General features: G+C 34.3%; 4 protein-coding genes across 13 annotated transcripts; 1 reads left to right on the top strand and 3 right to left on the bottom strand.

Annotated features, from left to right (window-relative positions):
* Positions 1-5,170: 5,170 nt before the first annotated feature.
* Positions 5,171-7,439, bottom strand: LOC126761880 (ribosomal L1 domain-containing protein CG13096). The gene is made up of 3 exons (XM_050478313.1): positions 6,570-7,439; positions 6,229-6,502; positions 5,171-6,162 (listed from the first exon to the last, which is right to left on the bottom strand). The coding sequence occupies exons 1-3, from the start codon at positions 7,343-7,345 to the stop codon at positions 5,284-5,286; spliced, it is 1,929 nt and encodes a 642-aa protein (XP_050334270.1). The 5' UTR covers positions 7,346-7,439; the 3' UTR covers positions 5,171-5,283.
* Positions 7,440-7,916: 477 nt separating this feature from the next.
* On the top strand, positions 7,917-9,673 carry LOC126761286 (alpha-1,3/1,6-mannosyltransferase ALG2). Of its 2 annotated transcripts, none has more exons than XM_050477326.1 (2): positions 7,917-8,034; positions 8,109-9,673. In XM_050477326.1, exon 2 carries the CDS (start codon positions 8,120-8,122, stop codon positions 9,401-9,403), a length of 1,284 nt encoding a protein of 427 aa, XP_050333283.1. In that variant the 5' UTR covers positions 7,917-8,034; positions 8,109-8,119; the 3' UTR covers positions 9,404-9,673. The 2 variants fall into 2 exon arrangements, with proteins under 2 accessions (XP_050333283.1, XP_050333284.1); XM_050477327.1 differs by having other exon boundaries at positions 7,921-8,030.
* On the bottom strand, positions 9,484-12,391 carry LOC126761285 (ubiquitin carboxyl-terminal hydrolase 5). The gene is made up of 3 exons (XM_050477325.1): positions 11,763-12,391; positions 11,174-11,703; positions 9,484-11,099 (listed from the first exon to the last, which is right to left on the bottom strand). The coding sequence occupies exons 1-3, from the start codon at positions 12,244-12,246 to the stop codon at positions 9,684-9,686; spliced, it is 2,430 nt and encodes an 809-aa protein (XP_050333282.1). The 5' UTR covers positions 12,247-12,391; the 3' UTR covers positions 9,484-9,683.
* A 989-nt stretch (positions 12,392-13,380) lies between these two features.
* Positions 13,381-22,344, bottom strand: LOC126761237 (rho guanine nucleotide exchange factor 25-like). 9 transcript variants are annotated; one of them, XM_050477228.1, is made up of 9 exons: positions 22,222-22,344; positions 22,070-22,173; positions 15,777-15,851; positions 15,486-15,706; positions 15,299-15,415; positions 15,038-15,227; positions 14,836-14,973; positions 14,470-14,733; positions 13,381-13,892 (listed from the first exon to the last, which is right to left on the bottom strand). In XM_050477228.1, exons 2-9 carry the CDS (start codon positions 22,124-22,126, stop codon positions 13,671-13,673), a joined length of 1,284 nt encoding a protein of 427 aa, XP_050333185.1. In that variant the 5' UTR covers positions 22,127-22,173; positions 22,222-22,344; the 3' UTR covers positions 13,381-13,670. The 9 variants fall into 9 exon arrangements, 7 of the variants coding, with proteins under 7 accessions (XP_050333185.1, XP_050333184.1, XP_050333189.1 ...); XM_050477227.1 differs by having other exon boundaries at positions 22,070-22,159; XM_050477232.1 differs by lacking the exon at positions 22,070-22,173 and adding an exon at positions 21,428-21,715.
* Between the last annotated feature and the right edge of the window lie 387 nt (positions 22,345-22,731).

The raw sequence follows: 22,731 nt of genomic DNA, 5'->3' as shown, positions 1-22,731 counted from the left end.
TGTATGAATGTATATACACAAATTAAAAAAAAATTAAGGAAATATTTTTTTTTTAAATAATTAAAGTTGCACATAATACACATAAACAAATTTAATTTAAAGCAAATCAAATTATACAGCTTAAAAAATAAAAATTGAAATGGAATCAAAACAGATTCATTTTTTAATAATGAAATACCGAAAACCCTTCTCAAAGAAAATAGTTTTCATATAAGAACTTGATTTTGATCGATTGGTTTCTATGGGAGCTACATACATACATACATACATACATACATATATGCTATAATGGTTCGAACAGAAGAATTTTTGCGGATGTTCTACTATTGACTCTGGCAATAATTCGTGATGATATATTGGCAAATAAGAAACTTTTTCATACAAGAATTCAATTCTGATCGTTCAGACAAACGGACGGACGGCTCGACACGCTGATCATTTACATATGCATGAATATTTTTTATATGGTCTCTTACGTTTCTCTCTTAGTGACAAACTTATAATATCATGTTCAGAGTATAAAAATATTGCCTACATTTAGGCGCAGACACATATTTATAAATATTACATATTTCAGTACAATTTCTTATCTTTTACGCTAATCAATGGTAATAAGTGTCTAAAATTGAAACTACAAAATATTCACATTTCAATAAATGCAGCTTAAATTCCGACTGGCTCATTTGGAAAGCTCTGGACGCATTGTATGCTCATTTGATTGCGTGCTTACCAACAACATTTTACTTTCATTCTCAATAACAACAAAAATCACAACAACTACAAACGTTACATTCGGAAGTTTTCCAAAAAGACAGTAGCTTCTATAGCTGATGTATAATATTGTATGTATGTACATATGTATATTTTTCACAAGTTTGTTATCAACAAGAAAGAAAAAGCTCTTTTCCTAAAACACTATAGTGTAAATTTAAGAGGAAAAATGGGAAATGAGCGGATATGAACCAAAACATAGAGAGAGAGAGCGCGCGCATACGATATGCAGAGAAGAGCAACAAGCTTTATGCAATCACGTGGTATACCAATACGATTTCATTCACATTTGCAGCTTTTCTTATTCGCCCACAGTCTGTTCTGGGAAACCAATCTTCTCTCAAATGATGCAATAAAAACATGGGAGAACTGAAACTTTTTATTTATGATTTCAAGTGCGTGGAATGTGCATTCGCTGTATTTTTGCAGTATTTATGTACAACTACAACTATGTGTATGGAATAAGCTTGAAATGCAATCTTAAAGTGTATACATATGTACATATGTATGTAACTAAATATATACAAATGTATGTACATACATATATGTACATATGAGTGCATAACAGCATTTCCTACTCATTGCAATATTTCATTGGATTTGGGCTACATATACATACATATTTATATTATTTTAATTTTTACTTTGTGAAATATTCGTGTAGATTCCCGAAGTAATGGAACATGCTTTACAAAGGAAAACTTTCTTTTCAAACGAATTGCAAACAATTCGTGACATTTGCCTGATTTTATTTATTTATGTTTTTTTTGAAATTGAAATAGTCTGACAATTGGTCAGTAATTCGAAAATAAAATTAAATTCTCCAGAATTGATGACTGAGTAATTATATTAATAGACATCTGGTCACAAAATACATTTTCAAGTGAAACCACGATAAAAGTTTTTGTTGTAGCGCTTATCCAGACCGTTTGGGTGGCAAGCCGATAAAAGCGTAGCTCAACGAGGCTATAATAAATGCATATGACATAATTCGACCACGCTTGCTTAGATTATGCGCACAGTGCATTAGCGACAAATAGTATAAGTATGTATGTACATATATGCATACAGTGTAAGTTTGGCGACCACTGATTTAGAGAATATAAAATTGTGGCGTTGTGCGAGCTCTCTTGTTGTTGTAACGGCTAACTAATCACCGTTTTGGTGGTAAGGTTCGGGGAAGTTGTCATCGATGTTATCCAACGGTAGGCCCATGAAAGGCGCTGTTTCGACGGAATCGGACCATGAGGAGAAGGGTGTTAGATGAGTAGGGTTAGCTAGGTATGCTAAGAAGTGGTTAGAGTCATTCTGGGACTCGTCGCATGCTGAACATTTGGTATGTCGAATTCTATTCTGGATAAGTAAGAGTTTAACCTACTACAGTATCCAGAACAAAGCTGTGGTGCGAGCTCTAGTTCTAAATGGTAAATCTCAAAGTATGTAGGTACTCAATATAAATTCTAAAACAATATCTTTTCAAATATATAAAGATTACTTCGACATAGTAATTTTATTTTCTACTCCGGTTTTTGGGAATATTTTTTTAATCCGATATTTGGGATTAAAATTTATTTTCATTTACAAACCCAAAGAAGTATTTCATTCAAATGTTAATTCCACTATTTGCAGCCCTGATCTTTGTTGTTCTTTAGACCATAAAATATTTCATTTTGAATTGTTTTATAATTATCACGTACACTTGTCTATGTAGTGTGTGTTGCTAATTTTTTTTGACATACACGTTGGCGAACATTCAATTCGCTCGGCCGTAAGTACAATAAATATAACGTCGTTTTTATTATTTCTGAATGGGAAAATCAATGTACATATGTATGTAATATTATTTGCAATATGTGTATGTACATATGTACATATAACATATGTTCATTTGATAAAAAATAAAATATCAAAAAAGTTTTTCGGTTATGCATAAACAATGTGACAATGAATCAATAAAACAAATATTTTTAAATTGCTCGAAGTGATTTCTAACTTTTAGTAATCTTAGGTACATTCACACATATGTACATGCATACATAGAGTCGAACGATATATACGATAACCAGCCGATAATTAATAAAATGTTATCATATAAATTTCAAGTTGTGCGTCGGATATATTTTGGAATGGCCCAAAAATATTAGCACATGACGTGTCCAATTAGCTGTCGTCGCAGTAAATACAGTGGACTCACACAAAAGATAACTATAATATAAGTATGTACATACATTCACATATGTACACACAGTAATGTTGAAGAAATTGAGTACAACTATTTGTGTACAAATTTTAGTCAATATAAAAAAAACAAGACAACAAATACAAACTTAGCTAATATAACAGGTGTGTTCTCTCAGAAAATTGTTGTAAAATAACGGTATACATTGAAATACTGCATCATTATTTAAACTAATTTGAATGTATGTTTAAGTATATATGTACGTATGTACATGTGTACAAGGTTTGCATGTCCAAACAAATGCTCATGTATTAATGCATATATGATGGACGCAAACATATGTATGTACATAAATAAATAAATGTCTACTTCAGTTATTCAACTGCTTTGAACCGGCTATTTTTAGTACGACAATCAAATTAAGCCTTATAAAAATGTTTTATCCTAAAGTAGCTTGCGATAATCAAGAGCCGAGGTACAAGCAATTTAAACCAGGCGAAACGACATCAAAAGCAGGCAGCAATTTAGTGGATTTCTAAAAGAGAACAAACCTAGGAAAAAAATTAATAAAATAAGCACATGAGTGGCTCTTTAAAAATGTGCATAAATACGTTGTACATTTGTTTGTAGGTACGAGTCATACGAGGTTATATGCATATGTATGTACAGACACAAAAAACATTAAATTGAGGCGACATCAGCACCGCCCAGCTCTAATACTCAAATACGTGTGCTCAAAACAATTCATGTGGGTGGAATTAGCGGGTTGCTGACTGGGAGCAGTTTATTCATGGTGGCAAACGTATTATTTTAAATAATTGTAGCATATAAGTCCTATTCTCCGCAAAAGCTATTTAGATAGCGATATCGTGCACTTGGTGTGAATCATCAGCAATTACCATTATCACGTATTGAAATATTATCTTGGGAACATGATTTGGGGAAAAACGTGTACAAGAAATATAACTAATTTAAAATATCGTATATATATTTTTATTTTACTTACGGTAATGACTACGTCCTTTATGGCATTCCGATTACGTATCACCATGCCACCAAGTGGTTTTTTAATATAAATCTTAGGCATTTTGTCGATTTAGCCACAGATTATAGCAGTTTCAATATTTTATTTATTTATTTATTCGTTTCCTGAAGAAAATTATGATACTATGTATCCAACATGGAGGCAAGCAAATGTCTTTATAAAATTATTTTCTTAGATGTTAAATTTTCGCCAGCTGCACCAATATTGCCGCTTTGTTCGTTTGCACTAATTTTAGGAAAAATCCTTTCGAAACGGTTCTGCCTCTGGGACACTATTTGCACCAATTGAATTTTAATGGAAACAGATTTATGTAAACACAGTGTGCACAGATCCACATATCGCGGCGCGAGCACGATAGCCCCTAATACAAATGAAAACAATTAGTTCGTTATCAGCCTTTATTAGATTATAGGATTCAGCAATTTGCTAACCTATCGAATGGCCGCGGTACAATTCCTTAACGAATGCAATAAATAACACATCGCCTTGAAGTCAGAGCAAGAACTATTGTTACGTTAATTTTTTTCACGCCAACGAAATTGCAAGCAAATCACAGTTAATTTATGATGTTTTACATATTTTGCCTTTACGAAAGAACTATAGACACAATTATAATCCGTTACGATAATAATTTCTACCTCAGTTGCAAATATTTATTATTATTTCCTTAAGTATTTGTTTAAAATGAAATTGTCGAGACGGGATAAAAGAAAAACACACTCAGAACAAAAATCCATGCTGCCGTACTGTGTGTCCAATTTGACATTTCAATAATTCTCAATGTGTCATTTGTCTCTGACCATTCATAATAGGGTGACACAGCTTATTAAATAATGATTTACTTGATAAGAAAATTAATATTGGTAACCAGTGGGTAACCAAAACCTATTAAAAAGTAACCAGTGGTAACCAAAACCCATTAAAATCGTGAATAGTGATAAAAAAAATTATAGCTACCGTGTTATTGATCATACTTTAAGATGCATAAAAACATTAATAATTAGTTGTCGTAAAATCTATTGCTAAAAAAATAAATATCGCAAGTACTACATATTTTTTTTATTGATAACCGCCCTCTTAAAATGGGTATAAATTTTAATAATAAATATAATTAAATCTTAATTAATTACCACAAAATTAGTTATTCCTGAAATCTATTGCGTAAAAACTAAATATCGCAAGTAATTCAAGATATTTTATTCTTATATTCCAATGATTCAATGTGTTTCATATATAATAAAAGTTTTATATTAAAAAAACCAGACTTATGGTAAAATTACTATTGTAATTATTCATCATCTTCTTCTTCACTTTCATCCTCATCCTTATCATCATCCCCCGCGCCGTCCTCATCGTCGTCTTCAGCATCCTCTTCATCATCATCACCGTCATCGTCGTCGTCATCATCATCATCGCCATCTTCCTCTTCCCCACTATCATCTTCCTCCACATCCTCATCTTCGCCACTGTCGTTCTCATCCTCATCTTCTTGCTCTGCTTCACCATCATCTTCATCGTCGTCGCCTTGCTCTTCTACCTTAGGCTCTTCATCTTTAGACTTACTTTTATCACTTTTATCGGAAGCTATAACACTTTTCTCAGTTTTAGCCTTCTTTGCTGGCACAACAGCTTGTTTACCATTGGCCTTATCATGCTTATTTTCTTCAGTGGTATTGGCTTCAGCGTTTACTACTGCTCGCATTTCTTTCAATTTACGTTTGCGTTCCACATCAGTTTTTGATAGCTTCAACAAGTTTCCTTCTTTTGTCATATTGAAATTAGACAAAACCTCGTTAGCTTCGCGTTTCAATTTCAGCGTACGCTGCTCACGTGGTCCGACAACATAAGGGATCTCCGCAGGTGGCTCTGCAACACTGAGGAATAATGGCAATGATGACGTACCAGCGATACTTATTTTAAGATATATGCCACGGATATTGGCCAAGCCGCCGGGGTAAGAACCCTTCAACTGCTCCATTACATGCATAATATTCTCAACCAACTGATCTTCTGTGAACTTGTGAGTACCGATCGGTATTGATATGAGATCACCCTTGTCCAGTTGTTTGTAAGCAGTACGACATAACGATTTCTCAATTTCTCGTTTTAAATTCTTTTGATTATCCATACGTACTGAATGGAATGTTGTACGCGGTTTTTGGAAGACCTATTTTTAAGAGCGTACTGATGATATTGAGCATGTAATTTATATATTTGAAATATTTATATCTACCTTTCCGCAAAAACCAGATACGTGTCCTACTAAGCGCCCATCGCATAGAAAATAATCATAGGTATTTCCAAATTTCCGCACAGTTTCAAAAGTATTGCATTCATTCCTAAGTTTATTAAATGGTATGATTGTCAGTCCTTCAATACCGGCTTCGCGGAAGATATCTTCATAATGTTGAATTGTTGGTTCGTAATCAACTTTAGATCCACGTTGTAAATCGGACACAATGATAGCAACATCATCATCTTTATCAACCAACGAATGTTTTAAATTGCTAAAAAGTAAAAAAAATATATTTATGAATTCCATACATTATTTAAAATATAATATTTAGAACTTACAGCTTTACAATACGTTTTGGAACATTAGGTATTTTGAAGCACGAGACATTTAGGAAGTATTGAAAATCACTAAAAATGGCTGTTTTCTTTTCAGATACTTCCTTTTCTACCTGCTTTTTCAGACCCTTTGCTATTTTCTTCACATTATCGTCACATACAATTGCATTGAATTTTTCCTCATCAAATGGTGGTGCCTTAAATAGACGTTTTGTTGGAGCTTTTTTGGTTTTTGCCGATTTATTTTCGCGCCTCTTCTTAATTTGCTCTTTTTTGTAGGCTCGTTTGGCAGCTTTTTTCTTTTGCAAATTTGTTAAAGGGGTTGCTGGCTCAACGTTAGTTGGGTTGACTTTTTTATCCTTTTTCTTTTGAACTTTGGACTTTTTATCCTTCGACTTCTTTTCCAACTTAGCCGTAACTAATTTGGGAGCTTTAGGAGATTCTGCCGGTGCTAGTACCAAAGGACGTTTTGGAGCCTGTTCCACCTTCTTTTCAGACGTCTTGGATTTTTTCTTGTTTGGTTCGCTCGGAATCTTCTTATCAACTTTATTTAATTTATCTTTCTTTTCTTTTTTCAAAGGCGCCACAACTTCGACATCTTTAATAATTGCTTTTGCTAACTTTTCTTTTTTGGATTTCGGCGACTTCTCCAGTACAGTAACTGCTTTTTCTTTTTTGTTTGACTTTGAGATGCCTGCAAGTGGTGGTGCAGGCAACTTTGTTTTCTTTTTCTCGATTATATCTAAAGGTTTTGTTAAAGATTTTTGCAACTTCACCATCTTTCTTAATTATTTTTCACGTTATATTCAGCTTCGAAATACAAAATAATGCTAGAAGTAAACACGTGCGTCTTAAATAGTATATATAGGGTTGTTTGATGTATGAAATATGCTAAATGTTGCCACACTAAACAGATTTCAAAAAGTGTTGTAAAAGGCAAAAAAAATATTCGGTCGTCAACGGTACTACGTGTGTATTTTTCATGCCTAAGGATATATGTCAACGCATTCAAAAGAACACTTTTCCCGAATTTACTTATTAATTAATACCAAAGAAAACGGCTATCGACACATCCTTATATAATTGAATATTGTGGTAGTCTTAACACATTCAAATAACATGACGCACCACGGAAAAAATATACGTTTATTGAATTTTGTTTTTAAACAGTTTCAACTGTTGCTAATGTCTTCTTTTATTCTAATGTAGCAATGAAAAGCGCCAAAATTAAAACTTTTGCATGAAATAATCAATTAATTTCTGGATCTTGGGTTATTCTTTAGATTTAAACATAATTAGTTGAAATGTCACCCTATGAAACTTTTTTTGACACCTGAGAATTGTTAAGAATGTTATATCAGCTGTTTATTGTCTGGTAAATACACGTAAAGTGATCAAAATTGCAATCATCAATCCATGTCAGTGCATCAAATGCAAATTTTTAGGCTAATTGAATGACAAATTGTTAGTAAGTGTTTCCAATTTTTTTTTAACATTATTGACAATTTCCATTAATACTTTCCATTTCGATTTTCATGAAAGCAACCGCTTAAATGGTGCGTATTCTCTTCCTTCACCCTGATTTGGGGATTGGCGGCGCGGAGCGACTTGTAGTGGACGCAGCGCTCGCATTAAAATCCCGAGGTCATGAGGTTAGCTTCTTAACAAATCACCATGATCCAACGCATTGTTTTAAAGAAACTTCGGATGGAACTTTGCAAGTTGAAGTCGTTGGCGACTGGTTGCCACGTAAGATATTTGGACGATTCTATGCGCTATGTGCCTACTTTCGCATGATGTACGCTGCCTTGTATGCATCGTTTGTAATGTCGCGACGTGAAAATATTGATATATTCTTTTGCGATCAAATTTCTGTTGGTGTACCTATATTGAAACTAGCTAAAAGCCGGCCTAAAATTCTTTTCTACTGTCATTTTCCCGATCAATTACTAAGCGCACGGGAGGGTTATCTTAAAAGTGTTTATCGCGCACCTCTAAACTATTTTGAAGAGTTAACCATTGGTATGGCTGATGTAACATTCGTAAATTCCAAATTTACCTTACGTGTGTTCGGTGATACATTTCACCGACTGAAGATAGTGCCCGACGTTTTATATCCAACGTTAAATACCGATTATTTTGACGCAATGAAAAACCAGATCTCAGCGAAACAAAGCAATGAATTCGGTGTAAATGGTTGTGAAGACATTCCACGAAATGCATTTGTTTTTCTGGATATTAATCGATATGAGCGTAAGAAAAATCACGCCTTAGCTTTACATGCCTTCCGTTTAGTGATCGACTCTTTACCACCTACGGAAGCGAAACGTTGCCGCTTGGTAGTAGCTGGTGGCTACGATTCGCGTGTTTTAGAAAATTTGGAACATTACGATGAGCTTCGACAGCTGGTGGATAAACTCGGTCTGCAAGAAAGTGTATTATTGCTGCGCTCTCCGAATGATGACGAAAAATTCATGTTACTTTATAAATCAAATTGTCTTCTTTACACACCCGATAATGAGCATTTCGGAATTGTGCCACTGGAAGGCATGTACATGTCGAAACCAGTGATAGCTGTAAACAGTGGTGGACCAACAGAGACGATTGTGCACAACTCTACGGGATTATTGTGTGAGAAGCAGCCACAACGATTTGCAGAAGCAATGTTACAAATATACAAAGACGACGGCCTGCGTGAGAGAATGGGTGTAATGGGACACAAGCGGGTACAACAAAAGTTCTCATTTGGTGCTTTTAGCGACAAACTCAATAATATTGTGGAAAGCATTATGAAACCAACCTGGACAAGAAGTAGTAACATACAAAAAGATGAATAAATACAAATTGAATATATTATACTAACTAACAACATAATGAGAAATGCCTGCTACATTACAATGAAAACGAACCTTGAAAATTTGATCCGATTGAAATTTTATTCGTCGCGACAAACAATTATCATTTAAACAGCATAATAAGCTTTTCTTCTTGAAGTATTAAAGTTTTTTCAGTTCTTTGCATTTAATACTAAGTGTCATACTTTTAAGAATTCAATATATATGTATAGTAATAAAGGCAAGTTCATTCGAAATGCACATTAATCCAAATTCATGGTCTTTACTCACATCGCTTGTATAAATATAAATAACCGAGATCCTTTGGTGGGTTTTGCGAAAGTGCTACTTTACTATCGTTATAAATTACCCATCGTCCATCCTTCTGTATGTGGCAGACATAATGACCAACTTGGGCTGAAGTACCCATATGTGAAATGAAAGCTACGAGCTTATATTTGCCCACACCATCCCGATATGTTTTTTTATGTGCATTACTTGGCTCGTTATCAGTCTGCTCTTGTGGGATCTCATCTGTGTCCATGTCCTCAGCATGTGAAAAAATCCAATCCGTCGCCCGCTCAATATTGCCATCAGTAGCTTTTAATGCCTTAGTAGCTTGACGTTCTTCAAAGCCCATACTCATCAGCATAGCAACGCTTTCGGGATTCGCAACAAAATCGTTTGCTTTACTGTCACCCATGCCATCAGTGGGCAAAACGAACGGTTCTGAAATATCGGCATCACCAATATGTTCCATCAGCCAATTTGAAGCTGCTTCTAGACTAATATTTTTAGTATGGAATACAGCACGCTTGCAGGCCTCTTGCGGAAAGCCCATTTGAATTAGTTCTCCCATTAGATTTTCATCGAAAGAAAACTTCGGCTTGTCGTCCGTATCTGGTAATGGCTGCTCATTTGGTTGCAGGCCAGTGGCTCTCCAGCTGCTTAGATCTAGTTCGTCCGGCATGTCAACCGATACATCTAACTTCTTAGGCACCCAATCGGAGCCCAGTGTGAACTTTCGCAAATGCAACAGCAGGAAATCTGGCATATTTACTAGTCTAGTGGACCTTTTGGCAGTGGTTATGCAATTAGTAGCTGACGAGTGAAATTGCTCAAGCACCTCAGTTGCGAAAAACCGTTCTAAGCATGCATGTAGTGGCACTTTGTGTCGCACTATATTTTTGTCGCCACTATTGTTTGCACCATCGGCAGCTTTACGTTCCAAATATTCTTTGACCTCATCTAAATTTGTGGCCTTCTCCAAAGGTATTTGTAAAGGTAAACAGTAATCATCTCGGTGTGTATACTTCACCTTTTTGCTACTCATACACTCGACACGATCCTCCAAACTAATTGTAAGCCCTTCTACTGGATTAGCTTCATGCCGGGAATTGCGTTCGATTATGTTGATAAGGTGTAAATAGAAATCAAAAGCATCTTGTTGTTGTTTCGTACTGAAATCAGGGTGATTTTTACCCACGACATTTTTGAACATAGCAGGTGAAATACCAGTACTTTCGGAATCCAATGAATTCTCCGAAATGCTACTGTACTTGCCGGACCATAAACCATTACCAAGTTTAGCCATTTGGATGTTAAAATCATTAGCGGGATCAGCTGGAAATGCGTTAAAATATTTATCCGAACCTTCTCCCACATATCGCTTGATGAAGTCAGGTAATGTGAATATTACCTGTTTAAAAATACAGAATTTCCATTATAAATTATATAACTTAGAAAACATAAATATTGAAGATAAATATTTACCTGCATCACACTATTTATGTAGCACGAATTGCCGAGATTCCGCATGCCGGTGTACCCTGGACCAGCCAGTGGCTCTAATTCACTATCGCTTTCGGTCAACAAAGACCATTCCCCAATGCGTTGATTAATTTCCAACTCTAATTCAACCATTGACTTTTCACTCTTTTTCATGGCTGCCATATTAATGCCGAAATGAGCAAGATGTTTTTCCAGGTGTGGGTCAATAACCATATCATCTTCCGGGTACGAGAACACGTCAGACTTCCCATCGGCAGTTATTGTACCCAATTTAACAGCCAACGGATACCCCATTTCTCGGTAATACTCCACAGCATGATCGTTGCCACCGGAGCCGTCAAAGAATTTACGCCCACAAAGAATGGAACCATCGGTAAGGTTGAGCCAAAGATTATTGGTTAAATCGCATTTTTCACATTTCCAACCTGATGGCGGTATTTTCTTGCCATTATCTAGTTGTATTAAAGATTCTGCGTATTTTGACACTTGGCGTACCTCTCCATCCCATGTGCCTTAAAGATATAAAATATTGGCTTATGATGTTCCTATTTTTTAACTAAAAACAACTTACCAGTTAGTGTTTGCTTTTCAAGTTTGGCTATAGCAGACTCTTGTGCTAGCAATGCCTCTACAGACTGAGTTACAAGCAGTGGGAATTCCTCATTAGGGAATGGAAATTTTTTATCAATATCCGGCATGACCACAATGCTATAAGTATCTTTAATATCAAATGTCTTCTCGTTAGCGTCGTTATAACCACCCTCCACACCAATAGCTAGCCGCGTGATTTTACGCTCCGGCCCTCCTTCATCGGCAGCAGCGACACCTTTTTTAGGTGTCTTCACACGATGTATATGCAAGAATACCGCATTTCCAGTCTTTTCAGCATATTTTTTTACATATTGCTCGCCGAAGCTTAGAAAACTACTTAAACTGACGTAAAGTCCTGTTGGAGTTTCCGGTGTATCATATGAATAGACACATTCATCTTTATAAATTGGTGTATTATCGCATGGTACGCGAATCTTCGACAAATGCTTCTGGATCACTTCCATTACTTTTCTTTTTACTGTAAACGTATCCCGCACGCTAAATGTCTTAAGTTAAATAATTTATTGCAAATAAAATCTTAATCTTAATATTATAACAACGACACTATTTTCGCAATTATTCAGCAATTTAATATTTTTTTGACATATAGAATGTTTTCGCAGAGAACGTATAATATACATATATTATACGATCTCTGGATTCTGGCAATTGAAACGTTTTGGAATTAAATTGGTACAAAACAGAATGCCCGCATGATTAAAATTAAAATTGTTAAATTTGGTGAAATTTCTAAAATTACCTTTAATTCAATTAAGGTTTTATTTAATAAAATATTTATTATTTTTAAAGCTAAAGGGAGCTCTGTGTTTGGAAGCGTTTAGGCTCTATGACCGGAACAAGAGTATTTATATCCGGTCGGAATTTAGCAAGCGATTTTCTGCTACAAGGTGGTGCAAAAGTTAATTGTGTGCCCTTTTACATCTAAATGAGTGTTTCAGTTATTTTATTGATGAAAAATTCGGGAATAGCGTCGGTCAAACATGTGTTTGCGTGCCTTTTACTACATTTTCATGACGCACTGTGGAACAAGAGATAATATACCGAATTTCCGGTGTTGGCAAAAATTTCGGTGAGTATACTGAAGTTTTGTTTTAGAATGTGGCTGACAACTAGTCATCATCATTCTCATGGACAGGAAAATCCTTTTTTGAAGACTCTTCGCTTCATGACGTACTTCAAAGATCTCAACAAATGCATTACTGTATGGACTTAATTCTGATTTGGTTATTTGAACTAAGCTTTCCCAAAATCTTGTTAATCTTTAAATTTGTGAAGTCTTCTGAAGCAAATGACAACGAACGTACATAATACAGTAATTTATGGTAAGGCTCTGTCATCTTTATATAGAAATTATCTACTAATTCTAACGAAATTACATTTTAATTTTTTTTTCGTGAAGTAAATTATTATGCCTTTATTTCACTATTCTGTTTACTGTAAATATTTAATGCTATTTTTTCGCTTTGATATATGTATGTATATGCAATATATATAATTTATGTATATATTAATTATTTATTATCCACTACCATAAATACTACAATTTTAATTTAATTAGAAATTGAAACAAATGATCATGTTGTTTGCGATAAACACTTTAATAGATGTTTTCTGCTTTGAGACATATTATCTAAGCTCTTTTCTTATAATTTAAATCCAGCAAATGAGTGGGGTTTGTTGTGCGTGTGTGTGTTATGACCGTGATTATATAAAATATTATAATTTAAAAATGCTATAGTTATAACTTTGTTGAAGTTTTTATGAAATGCATTTTGGCAAATAATTGTACATAGTACATACATACATAATTGCTGTTTTGTTGTAATTCTTGTTTTTGTTGGGTTTCTTTTTGTTTTCTTGTCGAATTTTAATGCCGTTGTTGCTGCTGGTGTTGATATTCGATTGGATTGGTTATGGCCTGCCGGAAATCCTGCAGTGACTGCAGTATATTGCGTAGGATGCGTAGCCACTCGTTGGTCAACTCCACGGTGGACGCGTAGCAAATTATTTTCAAGCCCGATTTATTTGGATCGGTCGATTTGAGCTGAAAACGATTGTTTTCTAATTCTTTTAACTGCATTTTATTGACCTGCGAACGAAATTTTTTTTATATTAAAAATGGAATTTAATTATAGTAAAATTCAAATTATGACGAGCCTGGCCGATTTTAACGTATATTTAATAAAGATGATTATTCTTTTTGAAAGATCTTTTGAGATTTCCTATATAACAACAGTCTTCAAATATTTGGAAATCGGGAAAAAGTTGTTTCCACTTCAGAGCTGATCTGTATTTCAATTCGTTTTGGAAAGTAAAATATATAGCCTTCTAAGTTTTATAAAAACAAGAAAAAAACGCTAACTATAAGCTATAATACACTTTACGAACGCAAAAGACCATAGAAGAGCTATACCAACGACTCAGCTCATATGCTGATCATTTACATATACATATATTTTATAGGGTCCCCGACTTTTCCTTATTGGTGTTACAAACTTCGTGATAAACCCCGTTCAGGGTATTAAAAACATTAGATGGTATAAAAATTAAGGATATTAAGTCAGTTCGAAACTAAAAACTACAGCTCAAACAGCCAAACTAACTTTAGGCTAAAATCTTAAAAGGAAATATTTACTACACCCGAATTGTTTTGCATTTCAACCCACCTGTATATGCGAGCGATAGGTGTATGTTGGACTACTGCATTGCAGCTTTTTGCCATCGATATCCGCGAAAATTATGCTCTGCTTGAAAAGGAAAACATAAAGTTCACGCGGTCTCTGCAATATATAAGCATTGCGATCAGCCTTTTCAACCTCAATGCAGTAGAGTTTGTCATGCAATAGAAGTTCTCCTTGCTCAGTGATTTCACCCTCGAATTTTTGTAAACGATGCAATTCCATCACTTCATTAGCAGCCTTACAAATCATCTAAAAGTGTCATGAAAAGTTGATTCATGTCAATATTGCAGCGAAAATCGATTAATTGCGGTTATTTATACGACTAAACAAGGAAAATGCCAGAATACTTACACCCATAACGCGCATAGCTTTCTCGACGCCAACCACTTCGGCATCACGCCCAGCGGCGCGGGCATATTTGGCAATCTCTTTGAATAACAGCACATATTTCGGCAATCGCTGCACTGGTTTTATGAGCAAATCGTTGAGCTGCGCAGATAATTGAATTTTTAGTATAAATATTTTTCCTTTAATGCTATGGTTAAGCACTTACATCCAGGCGGCTACCTAGATTCTGTCTGATTTTGTCAAAATACGGTAGGTGCGTGGTCACAATGTGATCCGATAACGGCTTGTTTTGAAAATATTTTTTATACATATCGAATTTGTGAAGATAATCTTCGATAAGGGCGCCCAGATCGGCGGGTGAATTGCGGCAGCGCACTAATGCCTCCAAAAAGGATCTGTCGAAATAAAAATACAAAATAATTTTTAACAATTTCATGTATTTTTTGCGCTCTTGCGGTTGACTCACTTCTTATGCCACTCATAGATAGCTTCAATGTTGCCAAAAACCATGCGCTCTTTGCCGCCCTTCAAATCGTCGGGTTTGGGTATATCACTTTTGGGATCCAGCACCTCGGCTAAATAACTGCGGTTACAAAGAAAACAAAGATTTATGCAAAGTTCACGCTTCCGATGCTCAAAAATCGTTAACTTACTCATCGACAATACTCTTCAAGTCCTCAATATATGACTTTTCGGTGGTTATTAACTCATCGATTGCATATTGACGCAATCGAAGCGCGTTCTCTATATCTATCATCTCTTTTTTCTCACCAACTGCACTGCAACCGTTGCTGGCGCTAACATAAGCATTGTTGCTATTGTCGCAGTTCTTTACTTTTGGTTTTAATGTTTTCGATTTCTCCTCGTATTGTTCCTGTGGCGTGGCAGGAAATAAACAAACTATTATCGTTATATAAAACTTTGTTGGAATCTAAAAAGCATACCGTTTCCTCTTTGACAATTTGCTCAGTTTCTGACAAATCTACGGCGGAATTGCCTTTCATTTTACCAACGCTTGGCTGCAAATAAATTAAATGAAAACATATTAATTCAGTGAACGAAAAATCGTAAGCACTGCTTATACATACATATGTGTTATGTGTTAATTTTAAATAATTGGAAGCGATTATAGGTGATTTTTTGGGAACGATTATAGTTGGAGTTTCACGCCATGATTCCGGATTTTGCTCGAATTTCTACGTTTTCAATGGAATCACGGCTATGGAATCGTTTAAAATTTTTCAGAAATGTTTTGGTTAGGCTCATTTATCATACAAACATTTGAATGGCATAAAGTATTCAGTGAAGGTCGTGAAGTCATCGAAAACTTGTCTCATGTGTGTTCTGCCCTCACTTCCGTTATTGGCCATAATATGGAGATAGCATAGAGCTTCAATCTCCTCGTGTTGATATCAGAGAAATAGCAGAGACTCTCAACATCTCTTATGGATCGACTCAACTCAGTTTGGTTAATGGTTTGGGTATTTTGTCAATAGATGTCGTTGCAGTCGTATACTCGTATCTGCATTAATTTAATTTGGGGAGTTTGAAAAAAAGTTACAGCTGTTCAAAAATGAGTGAAAATAATGAAGAAATTCGCTTTATTCTGAAACTTTTGTATAAAAAAGGAAAGAATGGCACGCAAGCCACCAATGAAATTTGTGAAGTTTACGGAGACGATGCTGTATCAGTTCGTGTAGCACAAGAATGGTTCGCTCGCTTCCGTTTTGGAAATTTCGACTTTTAATCGATGGAATAAAGTCTCTGCAGAAAAATGGCAAAAAGTGTTCGACCAAAATGGCACATATTTGTTTATTTATTTACAAGGTGCTTTCCAAAGTAAACAGGATTTTCTGAATCTAGTGCCCCCTGGTGGCGCCATCTACATATATGTCTGGTGCGTTAGAATCTGCTATCTTCATCGATTGTCCAGTGAGAATTTCATGACATTTCATCGATTGAAAGTGAAGTTATTGCGTTGTAAGTGTCAGTATGTTTGTGTTATGGGTGCGAAGATGAGCTTCGAACAAAGAGCCAACATTAAATTTTGTTTTAAAATTCGTAAAACTTTTACCGAAACGTTTCAATTGTCGAAACAAGTTTATGGCGATGATTGCCTATCCCGTAGCAGAGTTTCAACGTTTTCAAAGTGGTCGGACATAAATGACGATCAACATGTGGGCTAATCAAAATCCGTGATCATCGGAAATTCCATCGAAACTGTGTGTGAATTCATCAAAAATCAGCCGAAATCAACATTGAAATTCATGGAAATGGAATTGAACATCTCCAAAACATCGATTTATCGCATTTTGACCGAACATTTGGGCTTACGAAAGGTGTGTGCACGGTGTGTTCCGCCCAAATTGACTGACTACCAAAAATTGCTCAGAATCCAACATCATCGACCGACGCTTTTGACCGATTATTTGGCCAAAAATCACATTTTAACCATTAACCACTCCCCGTATTCACCTGATATGGCACCGTGTGACTTCTTCCTTTTCGGAAAAATGCATTTGCTCATGAAAGGAGAGCGTTATGCAGACGTAGAGGCCATTCAAAAGGCTTGCAACGGCATACTGGTGGCAATAACGGCCAACGAGCTAAAACACTCGTTCGACCTGCTTTTGGATCGTGCAAGAAGCTGTATTGAAGCAGAAGGAAACTATTTTGAATAAAATAAATTGATTTTGCCAAAAAAACATTTGTTCTGTTTTTTTAAGTCCTATTATTTTGGAACACACCTTGTATTAGTATAAATATAAATAGAAAAGCGAAAATACCCAATATTATTGAGTGTGTTCCAGCATTTTATTCCATAACGTACGTTCTGTGGCGAAAAAAACCTCAGCCCTCTCATTACGATTTCGGCGAAGATTCTGTAGCTTTATGAAATCAAATAAAAGTCAGTCAAAGTATTTAATTCGATGAAGAATGAGTTTATGCGATGTTTGTGTTTTCGCCCTCTGTTTTTATGATGTCGATGTGCTTACAAAATTTCCGGCGAAAAGGTTTATACGCCATTTTTCCAAAAATTAATTTTTATCCACATCCACGGCTCAGCTATGTACTTTTAGTATCTTATGTAAAATCCGAAAGCGAAATGTCATAACTCAAATTTAACACAAATTTCATAAGAGGTTATCTAAACCGTACCAAAATATTCCTGCTTCTACTTACACTTATGAGAGCATTGAGACTGAAATAAAAAACACGCAGCAAGTATAATGTTTTTAATAACATTTATTACTTTGTAGGTTTATTTTGTGAACATATGCTATCGTGACGTCATCACAGCAATTGATAACTTTAAAACCACTAAAATTGTTTTGTAGCAATCGCTGTTCTCTCAAGCATGGATGAGTCAGTGAAACATATTCATGGAACTGAATTTAAAGGCTTTGCAATTACAATTAACAAATTGCAGATGAACAGTTATGGTTAAAATTTTGGCGTTTCCTAATTTTCAAATATGCTGTCATTAGTTGTAATTTTAACGGACATTCGGGTTTATGGTATTAAAGACAGGCGAACTCAACTTTTCACTTAAATTCAGTGGCTACTGTAACTCAGTAGCTGTATTTAAGACTAACTCCGCACTATTTAATGACGTTTTAATGCAGAAAGTAATAATTTTGGGTTCACTACGACTTATTTTTTATTTTTTTTACATATATGTATGTATATATATGTACATATGTATATTTTAGCTTTCTTAGCTCACTTCAGACTTACTATAACTGCGCCAAGCATATTGTTCAGTTTGCGGCGAGATTTTCGCCAAACACCGCGATCTTCGAATGCCAGCTTGTATTGTTCACCAAACAACTACTTATTTAATAAACAAATTTTGTGCGAATTCTCTTTCGAAAGTGCGCAATAAAGTAAACAGATTGTTTTTTACAATTTTTAAGTATTTGGCAGCACAAAAAATTTTTTTTTTTTCAAATAATGCAAATTTTGAAATTAAAAAAAATAGCTTTTGATATTTTTAAATTATTTTTTAAATTATTTTTGGTTTTTATTTCAAACAACTTTTTTCCACAATAATTCGCTTATCCCAATGAACAATGCTATCCGTGTAAAATGTATATAAATACTAAATGCCACAGAAAACATTCTGGCAGCAGGGCAAATGTGAACTGAATCGCTTGCGAGATATATGCGTTGTGGTTGTCACACACGAGCCGATCGCTTCAGCTCAGCGGCGCTTATGAAGTAGCGTGAGATGAGAGCGACCGCTGAAAAGCTAAATATTAGGCAAATAAAAAATCAGTTCCATGCGACTAAATGTGTGTTTTTTTTTTCAAATTAATGCTCATGATTTCAATATTTTGAATTGAAATTTGGTTTTTCACTCTTTGTTTGCATAATGACGTGTTGTGGCCGTGTGATAAATATTTAGACGATAATATTCAATGGTCTTTTTTCTAAAAAAAATCCTGTTGACATACATATGGCGGTAAACCATAAGACCAAGACTGAAAAAAAAACTTTATCGGAAATAAGTTGTACTACAGCGACGCTAAAAATATTTGCACTAACAGTTGCTATATGTATGTAGATAACATAAAAAGTTATTACAAATAAATCATCGAAGAGTTGAAGAACGATCAGACATCGAAATTTATTGAATTCTGTCTAAGAATTCTAATAGTAAACGAAGAAAATTTAATTTATGCTGCTTTAAAGTCATTCAGTATATTTTGTTAAACAAAATTGTTTACATTTTTTATTATTCGAACATTATTCGAACTTCGATATATACAAGGAAGATTGAGTATAATTTATAGACAATAGAGGTCTTAATAGTTTTGATATTAAGAAGACAATAAAAACCTCAATTTCATATTATTTTGACGAAAATTTATTCGATTTTTAATTTTTCGAATTTGAATCGAACTTTGATCAGAGATCACCCAAGAAGATCTTATAGACAATAGAGATTTCAATAGTTTTCATATTAAACTAAAAACAAAATATAAAAAAATATATTAACAAAAAATCTTGATTTTCAGATGCTTCTAAAAATAATAATAAAATATTAAGGTGATATTATAGTATAGAAATAAACAATCGATTTTTAGGGTTTTACTAGACCGAAAGGATTTTATTGAAATCATCATTATACATATGCATGTATACACTTATGTCCTTTGATACCAAATATATACAGATTATCTATAAATAATATGCAGAGTCGAAGGCGCATTGTAAATAAACGAATCTTTATTTTCTTTACTTAACACCGGAAATAGCATTATTCTTCTCATAAGTCCTTTTATACTAGTTGAAATGATGACATGATCTTAAGTCAAAGATCCTACTTCGAGTGGCGCCTTATTTATTTAGTCATAAATATGATCGTTTTACGGTTTATAATAATTGATGCAGAACAAATTACACTGGTCAACAAATTTGTAATTTTTTTTTTTTGTCACTTGAAAATTTATATCAAATTTTGAATAAACTAGGACCATATAATAATATATCAATGAAAAAAAAAATGTACACATCATGTTTTCTTGTGACATCAAAACATATGTATATTTTCGTAAAAAGTACAAAATTCAGCCACACTTACAGAATTATTTTCTAATATCTAATATAAACTTATGATTTTCTTAAATATTTGGCTTCCAGTAGGTCCCTTTTAAGTCTCCAACAATAGACTGCTAGCATTCCTGGACTCCATTTTCCCTTGATAACGCTTCTCCATTAAGGAAATGGCTTGTTCGTCTAAGAAATCTTTGTACCACGAGAAAGTAAATTCCAGTCGTTTAATCTAGACCCCAAAAGCTTAGCCTGTTTTTTAGACAGATTTAAATCACGTTGTGTCAATAAGTACGGTTCTTTTGAAGTTGACGGTTCATAACTTGAGTCACTATCTTCAGATACCTTATTATGCTGACTGAGAACAAATTCCGGACTAGAATTCTCACTTTTTGATCGATTTGGAGGCAACGGCACAGGCAGTTCGGCACTATGTAGAATGGGTCTCTTGGCCGAAGACAAGTTTGGATACTGGATAGTGTGTTTGGATTTGGTAGTAATACCTTTTGTTTGAGTCAAACAAAAATAACAATCACTTACATGATCCTTTGGTTCCGTCCAAATCATTGGTATAGCAAATGACAAATGTCTAGGTTCTTGTTTAGCCCAACCTAAAAGGAGCCTCACACACGTTACACAACATTTATGTGGAACCCAGGATTTGTCTTGATTCCTCACAGGAAAACCAAAATAGTCTAAATAGCACTGTTCAATTAGTGATGTGAAATTTCGACGCTGAGATGTAAAAGTTAATTCTCCACACACATAACAAAAATTGTCCGGGTTGTTCAAACACTTTCGTGGCATATTTACGATCTAACTAATGTAAATAAAATGTAATTTAGCAAACACAATAGTTACACAGTCGACTAAATGCAGTTATGTAAACAAAGAAACGTATATGAGGTCAGAAATGAATATGTAGCTGTCACAAGAAAACTGGATGTGATAGAAACAAAACTGTTATATATTTTTAATGAGGGTACACCAACATAAATAAAAATCATAACAAAGTTCATGTGACAAAAACGGTGTTTACCAGTGTTATTAATGGCGCGAATTATTGTTTGCTCATTTTTTATGAATCGGATCGATTTTTTATTGTCCGTGTAATGTTGAAATATTTGTGAATAATTCTTATGCGTTAATAAATTCCATCGAGTGCGTTGTCTCCTAAGTTTGGTATAGTTGTGTATTCGCTGCTATGTATCATTTAAGTAGGTTTAGTTGCGTGTTCGCTGTTCTTTTATTATTGGGTTGATTGCATTAGTAGGGCTAGTGGCTGCTGATAGTATGTTGATGGATTGTAGTCGGATAGATGGTTTAACTAAAATATATGTAAGCTAATTTAACAATATTACAATTAATGAAATATCATAATTTAAAATCTGAATGGTGATGGAGGGCTGTACAGAATTTTTATCTCCTGATCTGGAGAACGTCACCTTTCCATTGATATTGACATTTTATCCCCGAAATCCGGGGATGCTATTCTAAATCGCAGCCTTCGATTTCCATTTGTCAATTTCAAATTTTACATACATACTTACATACATATGATGATTCCTCAGCACAATTTTCTTGCATATTTTTTACTCGTTCCGCAGCAAAGGGCGAATGCAAAACCAACACGAAGAATTAGGATTAATGCTTCATTAAGCCACTTTGCTTTTTAACTTACATTATTGTATTGTAGAAAATTCGCATTTATCTCAGTCGTAAGCAACTTCCTCCGCATTCCTTTATCATTTAGAAATGTTAATGTCTGCAACTATTTCACAAACACTGCAAAAATTAGTTTTTTTCTGTAGTTATCGTAGCTAAATTACTTACATTTAAATTTGGAACCTTTTCTTTACTTATTTACAATAATAAGACAAGAATATTTCCTATAAATAATGGCGATCTGTAAACAATAAACAACTCAAATAAACTCAACTCACTCGATTCACTCAATTCGCTGGGAAAATTTAACTAATGAATATTCAGCGAATGCAAACCAACGAGTACGACAGTGCTGTACAACACCAAATTTCACTGCTGTAAATCTTTTTTTTTTATGGTTGCCATAAGATTCTTCTGCTTTAAACACTTCTCAATAGATGAAGAGTCATTAAAACTCTTAAATAATTATTTCATAAATAGTTTATTATATATTTCTGAATATGAAAATATTTAAGACGAAATTATGTTTGTTAAAGTAGCCAGGTAAAACTGTTGTTGCAGAGAATAATAACAAACCGATAACTTGAAAGGAAAAGTCATCTTAAGCTAACGCCAATCAACAATAGAATTATCAAATTCGATTTTATCGATTTAGTTTTTAATATAGTGTTTTACCTG

This window comes from Bactrocera neohumeralis, chromosome 6 (genome assembly GCF_024586455.1).
Source record: "Bactrocera neohumeralis isolate Rockhampton chromosome 6, APGP_CSIRO_Bneo_wtdbg2-racon-allhic-juicebox.fasta_v2, whole genome shotgun sequence".
In the NCBI taxonomy this organism is placed as follows: domain Eukaryota; kingdom Metazoa; phylum Arthropoda; class Insecta; order Diptera; family Tephritidae; genus Bactrocera; species Bactrocera neohumeralis.
Note: the sequence above shows the minus strand (reverse complement) of the source record. Positions and strands in the feature narration are given on the sequence as shown.